This window comes from Amblyomma mixtum, chromosome 8, assembly GCF_055824585.1.
Source record: "Amblyomma mixtum isolate Tamu chromosome 8, ASM5582458v1, whole genome shotgun sequence".
Lineage (NCBI taxonomy): Eukaryota > Metazoa > Arthropoda > Arachnida > Ixodida > Ixodidae > Amblyomma > Amblyomma mixtum.
Genome location: NC_143019.1, coordinates 31,590,921 through 31,607,151, shown reverse-complemented (window position 1 = coordinate 31,607,151; position 16,231 = coordinate 31,590,921). Strand labels below are relative to the sequence as shown.

At 48.0% G+C, this 16,231-nt stretch overlaps 1 protein-coding gene and 1 long non-coding RNA gene across 2 annotated transcripts in view; one reads left to right on the top strand and one right to left on the bottom strand.

Annotated features, from left to right (window-relative positions):
* The window catches only part of LOC149331910 (uncharacterized), a 140,970-nt gene that overhangs the window by 68,880 nt on the left and 55,859 nt on the right, over nucleotides 1–16,231 (top strand). The window lies entirely within an intron of this gene.
* On the bottom strand, nucleotides 660–3,905 carry LOC149331911 (uncharacterized). Its single transcript, XM_089555758.1, has 2 exons — nucleotides 2,579–3,905; nucleotides 660–785 (listed from the first exon to the last, which is right to left on the bottom strand). Exons 1-2 carry the CDS (start codon nucleotides 3,728–3,730, stop codon nucleotides 660–662), a joined length of 1,278 nt encoding a protein of 425 aa, XP_089411884.1. The 5' UTR covers nucleotides 3,731–3,905.

Here is a 16,231-nt window from a genome sequence, read left to right as displayed (position 1 = left end):
AGAAAAGTGCTCCCAAGTTTCTCCGGCTGCCTTGCTGCTTGACGAGAATAGTCTCTTGTATTCTGCAGCTGACAGTCTCAGGCCATTAAGAATTTGATCTTTCAGAGAGGCAAAATTTTTCCTTTCCTCTGGTGACAACCGCACGAGGAGCCCCCGCGCCCTTTCGCTCAGCCTCGGAAACACCAGTCCGGCCCACCACTCGGTCGGGACGTCGTATGAGTATAAGGTAGCTTCCACCTCCTCAAACCATCCAGGCACTAACCGCTCGTGACTCGGCATAGGTGCCAAGACGCCCTTCAATAGGCTGGCATATTTTAGCCTCCTATCTTCGTCTGCGCCGGTGTTCATTGCCGCGGTGCTTCCGCTATTGCTAGCCTCCGTGCTCTGCATCCGTCGCAATCGCTCTGTTTCTAGAATCAATTTTTGATTCTCCGTCTGCGCTTCTACAATCTTTAATTGCAACTGCAGCAATGCAAGCTGCTCCGACGTCGCTACTAGTGCGGCGTCTACATCGCCCTCGCCTGTCTTGCCCGCGGCTGCCAACTCTTCAGACTGGTCCCCTTCTTCCATATCGGCCTCTTCCTTAGCGCTATCGCTTCTCAAAACCCAGGGCCCTGGCATTGCATGCGCCCACAGATGCCAAAGGGGTACTCGCCTGATCACCGCAGCGTCCGTTGGCATGGCTCGCCGTGTCTCGGCTTGATCCGGCCTTCCAGGCGGCTGTCCAGGTCCAGTGTGGTCGTCGTTCCCGCAGACTCCAGATCTGTCACAGCAGATCCTGTCGACTGCGCCAGTTACAATTCGAAGCCGTTGCCCCGCTCTCACCCGCCGTGCTCGTCTCAAGAGGCGACGGTCTGTTGAGCTTCAGGCCTTCGAAGAGGTCCTCCCCTCACCCGCCGTGCTCGAACTCGCTGACCGGCGGTCTGTTGGGGTGTGCCTGCCGGGCACCTTGGAGGACTGCTAGGACGACCGACCAACAGTTTCAATCGTTTATTGCATCTCGATCTCCCGATCTCTCCCTTAAAACACCAAGGCCAGCGATTAAATAGCCTGGCCAGACAAAGAACATGCAACCTCGCCAATCAGGCGCGAGGTTGATACATCTGGGCGGAACCAAACGTTTCGTCACAATTTCTCCTCGCAATCGCACGCACTGCACCAATCACGACTCTCTTCGCACTCTCCCGCGGTCGTCACGCACTACGCAGTGTTCGGAGTCCGCGGCTCGCATCCCGCGCACCACTGCCGAAGACAGGCGATTCTTGCATCCCAAGAAACGGGGTTCTTGTTACCCGCCGCTCATCTCCAGCGCGGAGTCCCGCCGCCGGAAGCTGTTGTTGATCGCACTTGCCGCCGCGTGGAGAACACGGCGTCGCCTTACATCCGGGCGGCGTAGGTTGCTTCGAAGATCGTAAACGGCCGCAGAGAGATGCGCTTCAGCGTTCGGAGTCCGCGGCTTGCATCCCGTGCGCCAGTGTCAGAGACGCGCGAGATTCGCATTCCGGGGAGCGAGGTCCTTACCCGCCGCTCATCTCACGTGGGAGGTCCCGCCGCCGGAAGCTATTGTTGATCGCACTCGCCGCCACGCGGAGAGCGTGTCGTCGCCTTACGCCCGGGCCGCACACGTTGCGTCGAAGAGTGTAAACGGCCGCAGCAAGATGCACTCGAACCACTTGAGCCACGCGAGTCGACGCCGCCGACGCTCCAAGGTTCGCGGGAAGCGCTGCCGGCCCAAACGAACTGCAAGACGCGCACCACAACAACCGCTCCCGAGTAAACCGAGTCGCAGCGACGCCCGCCGGAATGTGCAGCTGGCCCAGCTGCTTGCGTCTACCCTTGACCGCCGCCGGTGCATTCTTAGGGGAACTCGCAGTCTTCTCAGGTTCCGATGATGCACGTCGCGCTGAGGAGCATAACACTGCATATCTAATATTTTTGGTAAAGGTGAGATCTGGGCACGTGTCGCGTGCCACGGAGTTCCCAATGCGAGTGGGTTGTGCTGGGTCCGTGTGAAGAGTAAGGCCCAACGTTGACGCAAGTTCCGCCAGCCTGCGTCCTCGTTTTTCTTCACGTATGTATCCCCATAAGGGGCTGGGGGCATTAAAGTCCCCAACGATTATGAGGGGGTCCTTGTTCGCAACCTTTACACGCCCGACTGAATAAGTCTGCAAATGTGACGTTTGGAAGTTTGGGAGAGCTGTAAACGTTGATTACGTGTAATGGGGGGTCCTGTTTGCGTAGCGGAAGGATCGTCACCATCGCATACGAGAAAATCGCCTTGTAATCCAGGTCCACCGGGGAGGCCGTATAATTTTTATGTACGCAGAGGCAGCTCTGCGCATCCTGCTGATACACTGAGCAATTTGTGAGGGTGGCTGCGTCCCTCGGCTCTTGGAGGGCCACTACAGCAGGAGGACTGGGGAACGTTGTTAAGAAAAGCCGTAGGTCGGCCCGCTTAGTACGGGCCTTGAAACCTCTGCAGTTCCACTGTAAAATTTGGACAGGGGCCGAATTGCTGCGTGAGTACCATCGCGGTTTATGAATGTCCGCCATGATTATGATTAGAATTTATGCTTACTAGGAAGGGGCCCGCCTCTGAGCCGGGTGCCCCAATGACAGCAGGTTGCGTCACGCTGGGCAGGTTGAGGGCGGGCTCCTGTTCCTCATGTGCGACTTTTGGTCTACCAGCCTTAATATTGGGGCTCCTTATACGCTTGAGTTGGCCGGAGCGCCTGGTAGTTAGAGTTTGTTTCGTCATATGTGCGGCTATAATTGTAGGAATTTTGTCTAGAGCCGCCTTGATGGTGGTTGCGATTTGCATTTCTAAGGCGGAGAATGCGGAGTTCATCTGGGCCTCCAGTGCGCTAACCCTCGCCTCAAGCGCAGACTGCGCGGTTGCTGTCTGCGCGTTCGCCGGTGTGTCGCTATCCATCGCCTCCACCGCGAGGGGAGTGGGCCTTTGGGTTGGAAAATTTTGGCGCGCCTCAGTGAGGGCAAGACGCTTCTGTAGGTTAGCGATTTCCTCTTTGAGGGCGGAAATTTGGGATTGCTCGGCCGTTTTTGTCGGCGGTTTGGAAGGGGGGGTATGAGGAGGGGCTGCCCTGCCCTTGCTGCTCACCTGGGATCCCTGGATGACGGCTTGCGCCCATGTCCGCGAAGAACCTGGTGGGGGGGTACTCGTTCGTTTCTCCACGTCGGCTTGGGGTGGCGATGGTACTGCCTTAGGCAACTCCGGCTTGTCGGTAGATGGACCGCCTGGCTTTCCGGGAGATGGACCGCCTGGCTTGCCGGTAGATGGAACGCCTGGCTTGCCGGTAGGTGGAACGCCTGGCTTGCCGGTAGGTGGAACGCCTGGCTTGCCGGTAGACGGACCGCCTGGCTTGCTCGGGGGCTGGTTGGCTCCCTTGTCCTTGGCTTGGCGGGGCCGCCGTTTCCGGCGTTTACGGCGGCCCTTCTTGTGCGTCGGTCCCTGCTCCGGGCGCAGGGGCTGGGGGGTTCGATACTTTGCAACGCACCCGCGGGCCCCCGTGGTACGGGCTCCGCCGCACAGAGAGCATTTTGGAACGCACTCGTGAGAGACCCGCACCCCCTCAACGAGCTCGGCTTCTTGGCCGCACACACCACATTTGTCCGGTCTTGGGCCGGGGCAGGCGTCCATACGGTGACCGACAACACCGCAGTGACCGCAGGCCGGGATGGTGCGCTGGTATTCACGGACTTGGATGAGCATGCACTCGTAATGTACGTAGCGCGGCTTCAGCTTTCCGGAAAATGTTATTCGCGCCTTGTTTGACGTGCCGAATTTGCGTATCTCCAGAATCTCGCCATGGCGCCACTCGAGACTTGAGCGGAGGGATTCCGCTGTGTCTGTATTTCGTACTGTTACCACGCCGTAACAGACGTTACCACCGTCTTGCCTTATAGTGGCCTGTAAGTTGGACTTTCTCATTTTGCAGATTTATCTCGAAGTCCCCGATAATTTTATCTGCAATTTCAGCTTTTGAAGTGTAAATTACAATTAAATTTTGGTCGCGTACCGGAAGAATTGTGAAAAATTACGAGCAGTCCGGTCCGATGTAGGCTATGAACGCCCGCCCGTATCCGTTCTCCTCGAATACCTCTTGCAATGATACTCGAGTTCGCGGCTTGAGGACTACCACGAAGTCTTCGGGTGCCGGTTTTGGTAAAGGCTGCGGCCTCCAGGTCGTAAGAGGCCGACCCGCTGTGCGTTGAGCGGAGTTGTCGGAGCTGGCGCCGGCGGCGGGAGCGGCAGGGGTGGCCGCGTCGACGGACGCCGCTTTTATGGCACGGCCCTGCGCCCGGCGAGCTACCGCGGCAGCGAGCGCTGCGCTCTTGAAGCTTGCTGCTGTTGTCTCACCCAGGTTCTGGGGATGAACGGTGGTCCACGCCATCGCCTCCGGGTCATATCCCTGGCTGGTGGCTTGTTGGAAGGCCATATTATCGCAGAGCAGGGGCTCCGCCGCGCCGGGCGTTGGCGCCGCTGTCAGGCCTAGCGGCGCCGTCCAGCGTGGTCGAAACTTCGCTTTGCCAGGAGCGGCGCAGCGCGGTCTCCCAGTGCTCCTCTGTGGTTATTCCGCTTAAAGGGCTTTTACTGCAGGCCCACATGATGTGGTTAAGGTTAGCTTACTCTCCGCAACTTTTGCATTCTGCAGAGTATATATCTGGATGAATTTTGGCTAGTATTGCGGGGCATGGGAATGTGTGCGTTTGGAGCTGCCTGAGAGTGGTTGTTTGCTCTTGCGTGAGCTTGGGGTTGGGCGGGGGATATTCCAATCTGCTCCTTTGATAGAAAGTAGTGATTTCATGATTTCACTAAAATTGAGTAGATGGCCCCTCGCTGAGCTGGCACTGTGGTTTGGGAACGTGTTAGTGCTACCCATTGTGCTCAGCCGCTTGTGCTACGCACTCCCATAACTCAGACTCACGCAAAAGGAAAGAAATATGATAGACATTCTAATAAGCGGGGCATAAAAACGGCTTTGAGACTACCACTCAACACCCCAGCAGCTAGGCTCATCGGTCTAGGCGTAATAAATACGGCGGAAGAACTCATTGAAGCGCAGGTGACAGGGCAGATAACACGACTCTCCAAAGCTGCAGCCGGCAGAAAAACTATAGAAACTGTCAACGTGAAATGCAGGCCGAACTCACCTCAAATCATGGTTGTCGATGGGAAAATACGGGAACGTATCATAATACCACCCCTCCCAAAAAACATACATCCCTCTCACAACATCAGCAGAAGGAAAGCCAGCGCGGCAAATATGCACAATAAACTTAAAGAAGACAGGTCAGCGCTGTATGTCGACGCTGCCGAGTACAGGCACAAAGAGGCATATGTTGCGGCTATAGCTTATCACAAAAGGAGAATGCATAGCAGCTGCGTCCATACCAGCGAAAAGTCTGGAAGAAGCAGAAGCAGCGGCAATAGTATACGCCATGTACACAGAAGTTTCGCAGGAAAAGTCCATAATAAGCGATTCAAAATCTGCAATAAATAACTTCATAAAAGGCAGAGTACATCCCCCGGCTGCAAAATTAATTAGCATATAGAGGCGCCCGTGTGCTGTGCGATGTCAGTGCACGTTAAAGATCCCCAGGTGGTCGAAATTATTCCAGAGTCCTCTACTACGGCACCTCTTTCTCTCTTTCTTCTTTCACTCCTACCTTCCTCCCTTCCCTTACGGCGCAGTTCAGATGTCCGCCGATATACGTGAGACAGGTACTGCGCCATTTCCTTTCTTCAAAAAACCAATGTACAATTTACTATTTATTTACATATACCGCCCAGAAAATCGAATCAAAATAATATGGACCCTCGCACACTCAGGCCTCCAAGGAAACGAAAAGGTCAACACCATTGCCCGAGAACTAACTATCTCGGTGGATACCCGAACCGCACCGTAAGGGCATTAAGGAAAATTAAATGAAATGAAAATTGGTCTTAAGGAAAGGAAATAACTGTCTCTCATATCTTGGTGTACACCCGAAAGGAACGCGCACCACAGTACATGTCTCTAAAGCAACCTTCTAAGACAGCACCGTATTCACTATACGCGCGTCTCCTTCTCCGCCTTCGTACAGGCAGTGTGTGGACAGCCGAACGCCTCCACCCTTATCGTGGTGCTCCCAGTGAATTGTGCGCGAACTGTGACCGCCATGACGTCAAATGAAGCGGAAGTGAACCTTGTCGCTAGTATATTCAGGCTTAAAACCACAACTAAGCTACTGCCAATTTTTTTTTCCGGGCTGGAACAAAAATTTCTTTTACGATTCGCAGAAACTTAGGGCCGTACTAAGTGCAATAGGATTCGTTCTGAACAGTGGTTTGCCTGAGAAATAACACGTTATGTTACAAAGACATATTTTATTCATGCTTGTTCTTCAAGAAATGAGTAGAAAAGCAAATTTGCAGTCTAATTATATTGCAGAGAAATTATGTGCGATAGCAGCACCCGACAAAAATTGCCGACGTATTCTTTAGAGGGTTGAATTTTTGTCCCATTCTTTACAAAAATGCTAACCCGAACCGTTCCTCTGACAAGAATATATTGCGGAACTTGGATTTACGACTCCTGTTTCTGAGTGAAATCTAGCGGGTTAACGTCGCAGGTTTATAAATTTCGACTGAGCTTTCATTCTCGCCGGAGTAGTAAATGTTTTGAAAGAGATGAAGCGAATGCTTTTGTGTAGTGTTTTTTTCCGCTTTCATCACAATCATCTTTTTTGAACCAAGGAATAAAGGTCACTAAAATCTCTCCATGGTAAACAACATCTGTTTTCAATTCCTATCTGCTGACATTTTGGCAAGATTTGACGTCATATATCACTCTTTACTGTTTCATTGTTGCATATGGCTGTGCTTGAAACTGATGACAAAACTTTATTGCTTGACACAGCAAAATATACAGAGACTACCGTTGACGCGAGTGGTGAAATTCCAAATCTTGTTCTTCAGCCTTGTAATATAAGCCCGAGAGTTTTTATCTCTTACAAACCAAATTCTATATGCGAAGTTTTAGAGCCAGATTCTGAAATATTTGACATACCTTCTGACGGAACCTGCGGGCCAAATGCAGGGTGCTTCGGCTGCACTCAGGAGATTAGCTGCACTCAGGAGGTGATCTGCAAAGCGCGATTAATTGGTTAGACAGGCAGAGCTGAACAGTGTGCCTAAAAATTAATGTGCAGAAAACTCAAATGATGTTCAATAGCCTGAGAAGATAAAAGGAGTTTAATTGGTGGTCAGGTGCTGCAAGTCGGAAATGAATATGTCTATTTAGTGCAGGTGCTCACCGCAGATACGAATCACGAGAGCCATTTAACTAGAAGAATAATAATTGGGTGGAGCGCATTTGGCCGGTTGTCTCAGTATCCCACAAGAGAAAAATATATGACAGCTGTATCTTAGCGGTACTCAGCTATTGGCTAGAAACGTGGAGGATAAAGATGGGTTGGAGGATAACGATGGATAAGATGGGTTCATCTTAAATCGAGGACTAAGCAGCGAGCTATGGAAAAGAAAATGTTGGATATAACGTTAAGAGGCAGTAAAAGGAAAGAGTGAGTCAGGCTTTTGCCTTGTGTTGATATTTCGGTGTCATAGTGTCTGCAGGAAAAATAAAGAGGAAAAGCTACTCTCGCAGATAGCAACCTGCAGGCTAATCCCAAAAGGTTCCAACTCAATTAATGAATTCAAATGCATATTTAACATGAAGAAATGTCATTGCATTCAGAAAGGTCATTGCAATAGCCGTTCTGTGAAAACCTTTTCTCCAGACTTGACGTAGTCAACTACGAAATGTCATTGCTGTCGCGAGAAAATTTCAACCAAGAATAGACGCACTATTGTATCGTATTTACTCGAATGTAACTCGACACGAGTGTAACACGAGGGGCGATTTTACATGCTGCCGAGTGGAAAAAAATAAAACCACGGATGTAAGTGCATTTTTCACACAAAATACAACAAATCCAAAGGCAAAACACCAACTCTGCAATTAAATAGCTTCATAAATTTTGTCCCGTCCTTTTTTTTTAGTTTAACTTAAAAACAGTTTACCTTAAATAGGAAATGACGCAAAAGTTTGCAGAAGAATAACTATGAAGAGCACGTGCAAGAGACGTAGAATAAACAAGCCTTACCAGCAGTCATGTTTAAAGCTCTTCACAACTATTCGAAATTGAACACATGAAGCAAGAAATCCAATATATTGAAGGATTTGCACGCAGTGATGCTTTCAACTGTGCAGCATGATGCAACATTAATGCATGACGACGTATCACGCTACCGCATAGACATCCGCTAGGAATACACTGTGCTATAAACTAAAAGTAAACAACAAAGCACACAAAACAATTCATAAATGTTGGCTTACAATATAAACCCCCACAACAGGCTCAGCTTTGAGCATAACAATGAACTTCACAGAAGGGTCTTCACGAATCTGTTCGCATGGTTACAGCTTAGTTATATGTACTTTAGTTTGCTGATCGGTATTTGAATTCAGCATTCTTTCCACTCATTTGTTCACAACCGCTTTACCATTATCGACGATATTTACTAGTTTGCCGCAGATCGTCCTGTCTCATATTGTTTCGCGATGGGAAAACAAAGAACAGGACAACATGATAACTAGGATACACATGTCCTAACAGCCGATGGGCTTAGCGCGAGAGGCTCATTCCGTGCAACTGCCTAATTCGCCGTCTTTTTATTCCTAGCGCTGAGCTTATTCACTGAGCGATCGTCGCGATGAAATGTCTGCACAGCTGCAGAATCTGAGGAAGTAGCCGTTGCTTTAGCGGTGGCGGAGGGCTATAGAACCGGGCGGTCACTAACAATACTCACGGACTCTCAAGCAGCCTGCCGAAATTACATGAATGGCAGGATAGGTCATCACGCGCTCCGTATACTGCTCGCAGCGAGCGACAGAATTGAAAACCATGAAGAACAAAACGACAAGATCCCACACAAAATTGTGTGGGCACCGGGGCACACGGGGGTGGCAGGGAACCAAGAGGCCGACAGGATAGCTCGAGGATACATACCTCTCCGAGCATCAGACGAGACCGCGGAACTCGCGCCAGCAGCCAGGGAATAGTCGGCCATACTACAAAACTATAGAGGGAGAAGAATGCGATATCCCCCACCGCACAAATCTCTAGGCAGAGAGGGAGGTGTCACTTGGAGACAATTACAAACAGGCTCTTTCCCAAACCTACATATACTAAACAAAATGCACCCTACGATATACGCGGACAAATGTCCCTGGCGCGACGAAAAACTACTCTATGCCACATCACATGGGCCTGCCGAAACATAGACGTGGTCCCCAAAATACAAAACCCGAGTGCGGAGCAGTGGGTGAGTCTGCTGTCCAGCCACCGCTGTGAAGACAACAAGGTCTGGTACAGCGAGCTCAACGGGCGGCAGTGGCCAGCGGAGCCCTGGACTGAGGGCAACCGACCATTGATTCGAGGCGGACGACTTCGACAGAGAAGGCTCCTAGGGGTAGAACCAAGACGTCTCTGAAGATGGCCCCAAACCGCAGAAAAAACCATTTGTGAAAATAAAGTTTTCCCTTCCTTCCCTTCCTTGGATTCGGAGATTAGGTGAAGGTTGACACTGTCAGCAAAGTTTAGATGAGACCGAGAAACTTCCAAGTCAATATATGAGATTATTTGATGAACAGTTGGTCTGGAGCTTGAGTTCTGGCTTTCGCCGTGAGTGGAAGCTGCATACACGGACGCCTTCAGCAGGTCTTCATCTTTTGTGTCGCCATTTGGTGGGGGCATTATTCTGAGGACCTGATGGTGTTATCGAGCCACGACTGAGTGTAGTTGCTGGGTGGAGCGGCTGGTCGGATGAGGCCTTGTTGTGGCACAGTTGCGTGGTGGAAGCAAGAGCCATCGAAAGAAAACCAATGCACCCGGAAGACATCGACGCTGCATGGCTGGGATGAGAATGGATGTCAGCACACCCACCAAAGTGGAAGCAGTGACAATACAATGAAACAGACAAAATAATGACAGGAAAATCAAAGATTGAAAATTTTTTCTTTTATGAGAGCGAAATAAGATTGCTTTAACCTTCTTACGGACCTTGTTTTTTTTTTCAAAATCCGTACCAAAAGAGCAATTTTGGATCATTAAGGACATGGTAATGCACCTATTTTATTCACAATAAACACCATTAGTTTTTTTTTTCAACAGAGCAGTCCTTATTTTATTTCGTATATTTATGTTCCTTAAAAAGCCGGCATTTTCAAAGTAACAATAGAAAGGAAGAACTTCTTCCTGCATGTTCTGTGGCAGCAAATATCTATATTCTGTTGCACTAGCTTATCGCAAGTTGCCAGCGCTCAAAGCAGAAAAATCCACACGGGGATTTATGAAACAAGATTTCACGTTTATTTCTGCAAACGCGTAAAATTACTGTCTTTCTTCAGACTGCATTCATCTTCTCCTACCTTTTGATGTAATGTAAGTAGGCCTTTACTGCTGTCGTATTCTTCACTAGAAGACCAAGGGAAATTCAGGGCGGTGGTGCTACTGGACTCTGTGGCAGCACCGCTCTCGTTTTGCGCCATGCCCTCGGGTGCAGTGAAAAGCTTGTAAAGTTCAGGCAAAAATAAAATGCTGGAGACAACAGTTAAGTTTCCCTTTAAGGATATGGTGAAATAACGTAAATGGGCTGATTCCCATATATACGGGGTTGGCCATTCTTCTTTTACATTTATAGATTGCTGGGTGTCATCGTACAAGCCTGGTGCAGTAGTGCAGCTGTTAAGCGATGCGCCCCTGTCCCGTAATGGGGCTGTTTTGAATCAGAGATACCGGTGGGGCTTTTTAGATCCAGGTTGTTCTTCCCGAGCGACCTCTAGCGACCAATTATTCATTTAAATGCCGCTTGCCACGGTGGAAAGTTGTGATGACGTTACAATGTCATGTGGCTTATTTGGCAGGCGCCACATTCAACCTGCAGGCCTCGGCTTAGAGGCTTCACACTGTCCTCAATGCCAATGCCTACACCGGACATTTTTCGTTCCTACCTGGGGTACTATGTTCTTGCCTTAAAGCTTTTCAGGTACATTTCAGTACCTGTGCCGCCATCTGCTGCCTGCCGTTACTTGTTGGTCGCGGTTTCTTGAGAAGCTCATGTGAAGTAAATAATGAAATGAACGTAAAGTACCATTTTGTATATATTTCGATGGCATGCCATTTAGCAAAAATGACGCTGTCAATATGCAAGTGTTTGCCGTAAGAGTTGTTCTCTTTCAAAAACTTCTGCGATGATGCGGCTCATAGCGTTGCCCGTTAGCTACTTAAAGAGGGATTGGTCCCTCTATCGCACACAACTACCTAGATTCCTTTATGAAAGGCGCTTCGTCTAGTATGGGGAAGCCTGCTTTTGGAAGTTTGGGAAGAACAAGTATTGACAATGTTGTATGTATTTGGCGCTTTGGAGCGAAAATATTCCGAGCCTGTTTTAAGTTTACGCCTTCGCAATGTCCAAATAAACAGACCAGGACTGAAAATCCGCATTAAAGTGTTGAAGAAAAACCGTTGGAGCCAAGCAGCTCTTCAGGACAATTGTTCGGTTATTTCCACGTGGGTGAGCAATTGCAGCTGTAATTTTTCCAAAACATGGCCTCATAAAACTTCAACTCTGTGAGTAAAAGTAGGCGCAACGAAAAGACATTTCGCAAGAAAGGCCTAGCCCATTCTACGTTTTCTCGTGAATTGTGGTAGCCCGTCAAGTATAGGCATGCTCTCCGACTGCTGGGTGCGTCACCGCCATCTGCTTCTCTTCGACAAGCTAGGCAGCGCGCATGTTCTACATGGCTGCTTTCGCAGCTTGAAGACCCTACGGAATTCTCAGCTCGACAGCGCAATGTATTCCCTCGCTGCTTCTGGTTATTATAGCGCTGCTACATTCAACCCATTTCCTATTTTGTGCTGGCCAGTGCGCTCAACGTGCTTCGCTGCTTTGACTGCTAAAATCGTCATAGCGCTTACACCCTTTTCAACAGCCGTGGCGTCGCTATAGGCTGCTTTGGAGCCTTCCCACCTTCCTCTATTGCTACATAAGGAGCCGCGGATTGAACAGGTGAGTTGTTCTATTGCTTGAAGCCTCCGACTACATTTCAAAGCTACGACAACAGCAGTGCTTAGCACCCAGTAGATGCAAGAGCAGAAGTAGTGAGTTAAAAATTAATACTGTTAGGAACACACAGCTCGTAAGGCTGACGAAATTACTAAGTGATCTCAGGCTTAAAGAAACGAAGCTTCTCTATTTCAGTTAGTGCTTAATCGGCCCCGACTCGAGGTTATGAATAAGGGGACGGTTTTGCGCAGGTCTTTCTCTTTCGGACGGAAAAGTTTTGAATGTTGAAGGAGGTTTAGCTTGATGTTCGGCAACAGGTCTGGCTCGTGCTACTGAAAATGTTCGTAGTTTCCCGAGAATGGCAGTTAAATGTGTTTCATACTTGCGAAGTTAGCAAGAGGAGACTACAAGGAACCATATATTCCCAATTCGAACTGTGTTCTTTGCCCTGTACCACGCTTGAAGTGCAGCAAAGCATTTCAGCTGATCTTTGTCGTAAGGCATCGTAATTTCAGACACTCTGAACTCACACTGTTTCCATGGTTAGCGGTTTAAGGAACCTATAGCAGCTGTGCTGAGTATATTTTAATATTTCGCACTAAAGGGAAGCCTTGAAGTGCCGACTTCAAGGTATATAGCTATGATTTGAAAGGGCTCAGGAGTAACAGAGCAATACTGCCAAATGAGCTTCAGTGCAAGCATTGCAGTGTGCAGTTTTAACTTCCAGACAAAGCGAATTCAGATATTGATGTCGTGGCCTTTGGCCATCCCAGATATCAGTGTAGGGGTATAGCAACCACTTGAAGGACACCACGTGGACTTCACGGATTCTCTTTTCGCTGACTACGCTATGTTCATGCGAGGCATTACTTTCTTGTCATCTGATTTGACGCACGTTTACCTATTTCGCAAAGTTAACATTTACTCTCCGACCTATTAAACTGCTCCTTCATTTTTTTGACAGCCAAGAAGTGCCTTAGCGCTGCTATTATACCAGGGCGACTTGTCAAAACAAACGCAGCTTGTCGCCTCCTATACGAAGTCCGAGGACGCCGTGCGTCAAATAGGCTGTCAAGGGTTTCACACTAACACCACCCAAGAGGAAAAGATAGCGATGGGGTTCGTAGGATGGATTCAGAATGCTAGGGTTCAAGAAACATTCGCAGCGGGAAGTAAATATTTTTTTTCTGCTGGTATTCTGTTCTGCTAATTCATTTCCATCAAAGGCCACTTCATGAACACACAGCCATACAAGTAAAGCTACGCTATATAGGTACGGCGATACTGGTTACGTGCCAATCATGCAACCTCGGATAATTAACTTTGAGCCCTCTCCAGTAATCCGTCTTGGTGGGTGGGTTACAGGCTTTTCCACCTAAGACATTGCCCAATTTTTAAAAAATAGGATTTTTGAGTTGCAAGAGCGCTTTTTTGGGCATAACATTGTCAGCGGTGTAGTACATCGAAATAGGCTGAGATGTGCTAATTAGCAGGCTGGTTAACCAATACTGAATAGTTAAATTTTTTACTATTACTGCTAGGCTAGTTGATTATTAGCAGGCTTTTGGCCCACCGCGTTTAACATCCATACTGGTTTTTAAATTTCGAAAATGCGGTTACCCTCGGCACTCGAACAAATTTTGGCTACAGCGCGCCAAAATACAGGTGCTTTCGAGAAGCTTGCCGGCAAAACAACCTCTTCAGTGCACGTAACTCGTCGAAATAGCCAAAATTTGTTGGGCCACAGCACCGAGGGTAACATATCACTTTTTATAATTTGAAGCATGCGGTTATTGGTTTATTGGGGTTTAACGTCCCGAAGCAGCTCAGACTATGAGGGACGCCGTAGTGAAGGGCAGCGGAAATTTCGACCACCCGGGGTTCTTTAACGTGCACTGACATGGTCCGTGTACTGTGCGATGGCAGTGCGCGTTAAAAAACCCCGGGTGGTCGAAATTTCTGGAGCCCTTCACTACGGCGTCTCTCACAGTCTGAGTTGCTTTGGGGCGTTAAACCCCAATAAACCAATAAACCAATAACCACATCTTTCAAATTCTAAATCGTCATATGGATATTACTTAACGTGGGCTACACGCCGTTCAATAATTAAGAAGCCTAACTGCAATAGGTAAAAAGTTAACTATTCAATATTAGTTAACCATCCTTCTAGTTAGCACGTCGAGCCATATTCTGGAGTACTACCCCGGTTACAACGCTATGCCGAAAAAAACACTCTTCTAACTCAAAAAGCCTGTTTTTAAAAATTGCGTAAAATCTTAGGTGAAACACACTTTATATGCACATATCGCATAAGGTGGCGACACTGAATCATGAACAGTCGGAAGTTTTCTAACATGGAAGAGGAATAATAATGCAAGAAGTGATAACTGAAAGTGATTAATACTGATTCAGAGCTGTCTAGATTAACCCTATAAAACTATCGTTTTTTGGAGATGTGATGCAACATTTAGTGATAATATTTTCAGAAGATGAAGCGCAGCACAGGACTGCACCCACAGAAACGAGGGCAGGATATGAGCGCCCTTCTTTCCTTCTGTGTGTACCGTCCTATGTTGCGCTTCATCCTCTCAACCTATGCAACAACTCTCCCAGAAAAGTATTTCACTGATAATATTACTCTTTGGAATTATTAGAAGCTGGATAATAGGCTGGGACATGCACAAAGCTGTCAGCGCCCCCTGTACTAAAGTACATAACACAGTGTATGATATTAACCTCAGTGCTCTGGCCTGTCGCATGCTCGCTATCCCTACCCAATATCAGCTTTAACCTATCTTCACCAGGATAGGATGGCAACGCTTAAAAGTAAGGAGTAATTGCGTTCTCTCAGAGGTGCAGTATCTCCACTCAGGGATTCGTCTTCCAGCTCAACTAACAGCTCTATGAAAAGAGATATTCGCTGAAAAGCTCCTTAAAACAGAATTTAGCACGTAACTACATCCTTACGAAATGGTAAATGACGTGGATACTCTTATTTTTCCTTAAAAAAACGGCAAGAAAACGTCACTCTCAGCAAGCGAATTAGAAGAGTACGGTGAGGGGCTAGTTGGTACGACATTATGAGAACAAAAAATAACTGCGCAAAAAGGACGGGACAAGAGAAAGAGACCCACACGGGACAAACGCAAACTGCGTTTGTCCCGTGTGGTTCTCTTTCTCTTCTCCCGTTTTTTTGCGCAGATATTTTTTTGTTCTCATAATAAGCGAGTTAGACCTGCTATCTTGCACGTTCCGAAAGTTAGCGCCAATTAGTTGCGTCAGAGAACGAATTTCTAATATTTAATTTTTATTTTGTTCTTTTCCGTTGTCATAAAATATTTCCTGCTTGCTGCAAGGTTCTTCCGCTTTCCTGCTTTCATGATGAGGTAATCTTCATCAGTATTTTTGTTCCTACCTATCTTGGGCTCGTTTTCGAAACACAGTGTTCTCGCAAACCGGCATGCAACCGCTTTTTCTTGCAGCTTATCGCTAAATATCGCCGAGGTTAGTATAATACCTCTAGCTCCTTGTTTCTGACTTTTATAGTCTTCTGAAATGCAAGCGCATTTCACACGCTTTTCTATGCTTATACTGGGAAGTAAATAAATTGAATTGAATTGAACCTGGTCTGGTCGATGTGGACGGCATTGCACTGTCATCACGAGCATAAGTACCGCTGTGAGGCACATCGTACTGGAATGAAAGTGTTGTAAAGAAAGAGGCCATACCAGTACTCACAGAGTTGGTACTTTGTGCTCTTCACTAAGCATGATTTTTTTTGTGCTGATGTTCTTGTATCCTGTGCAACATTTCACGCTCCTGCACTTGGTGAAAAATTTGCAGCGAGCGAACATCAAGGCTTTCGTCGTCAGAACTCTCGGATCAGTCAAGACTAGAAAGGACAGAATGATGACCGCCTGTTTAGAAAGTATCACCGGCGTCTCTTCAAGAGAATTTCTCCTTCTTTTCAAGAGAATCTGCAGCTGATATAGCAGGCTCAATTTTTAGCAAACCGTTAGTCACGTATAGTTCTGCCTACACACGGCAATATTCTTCTAAATTCGCCAGGCACAGCACGCTACCGACCTTAGGCTCGTTAAA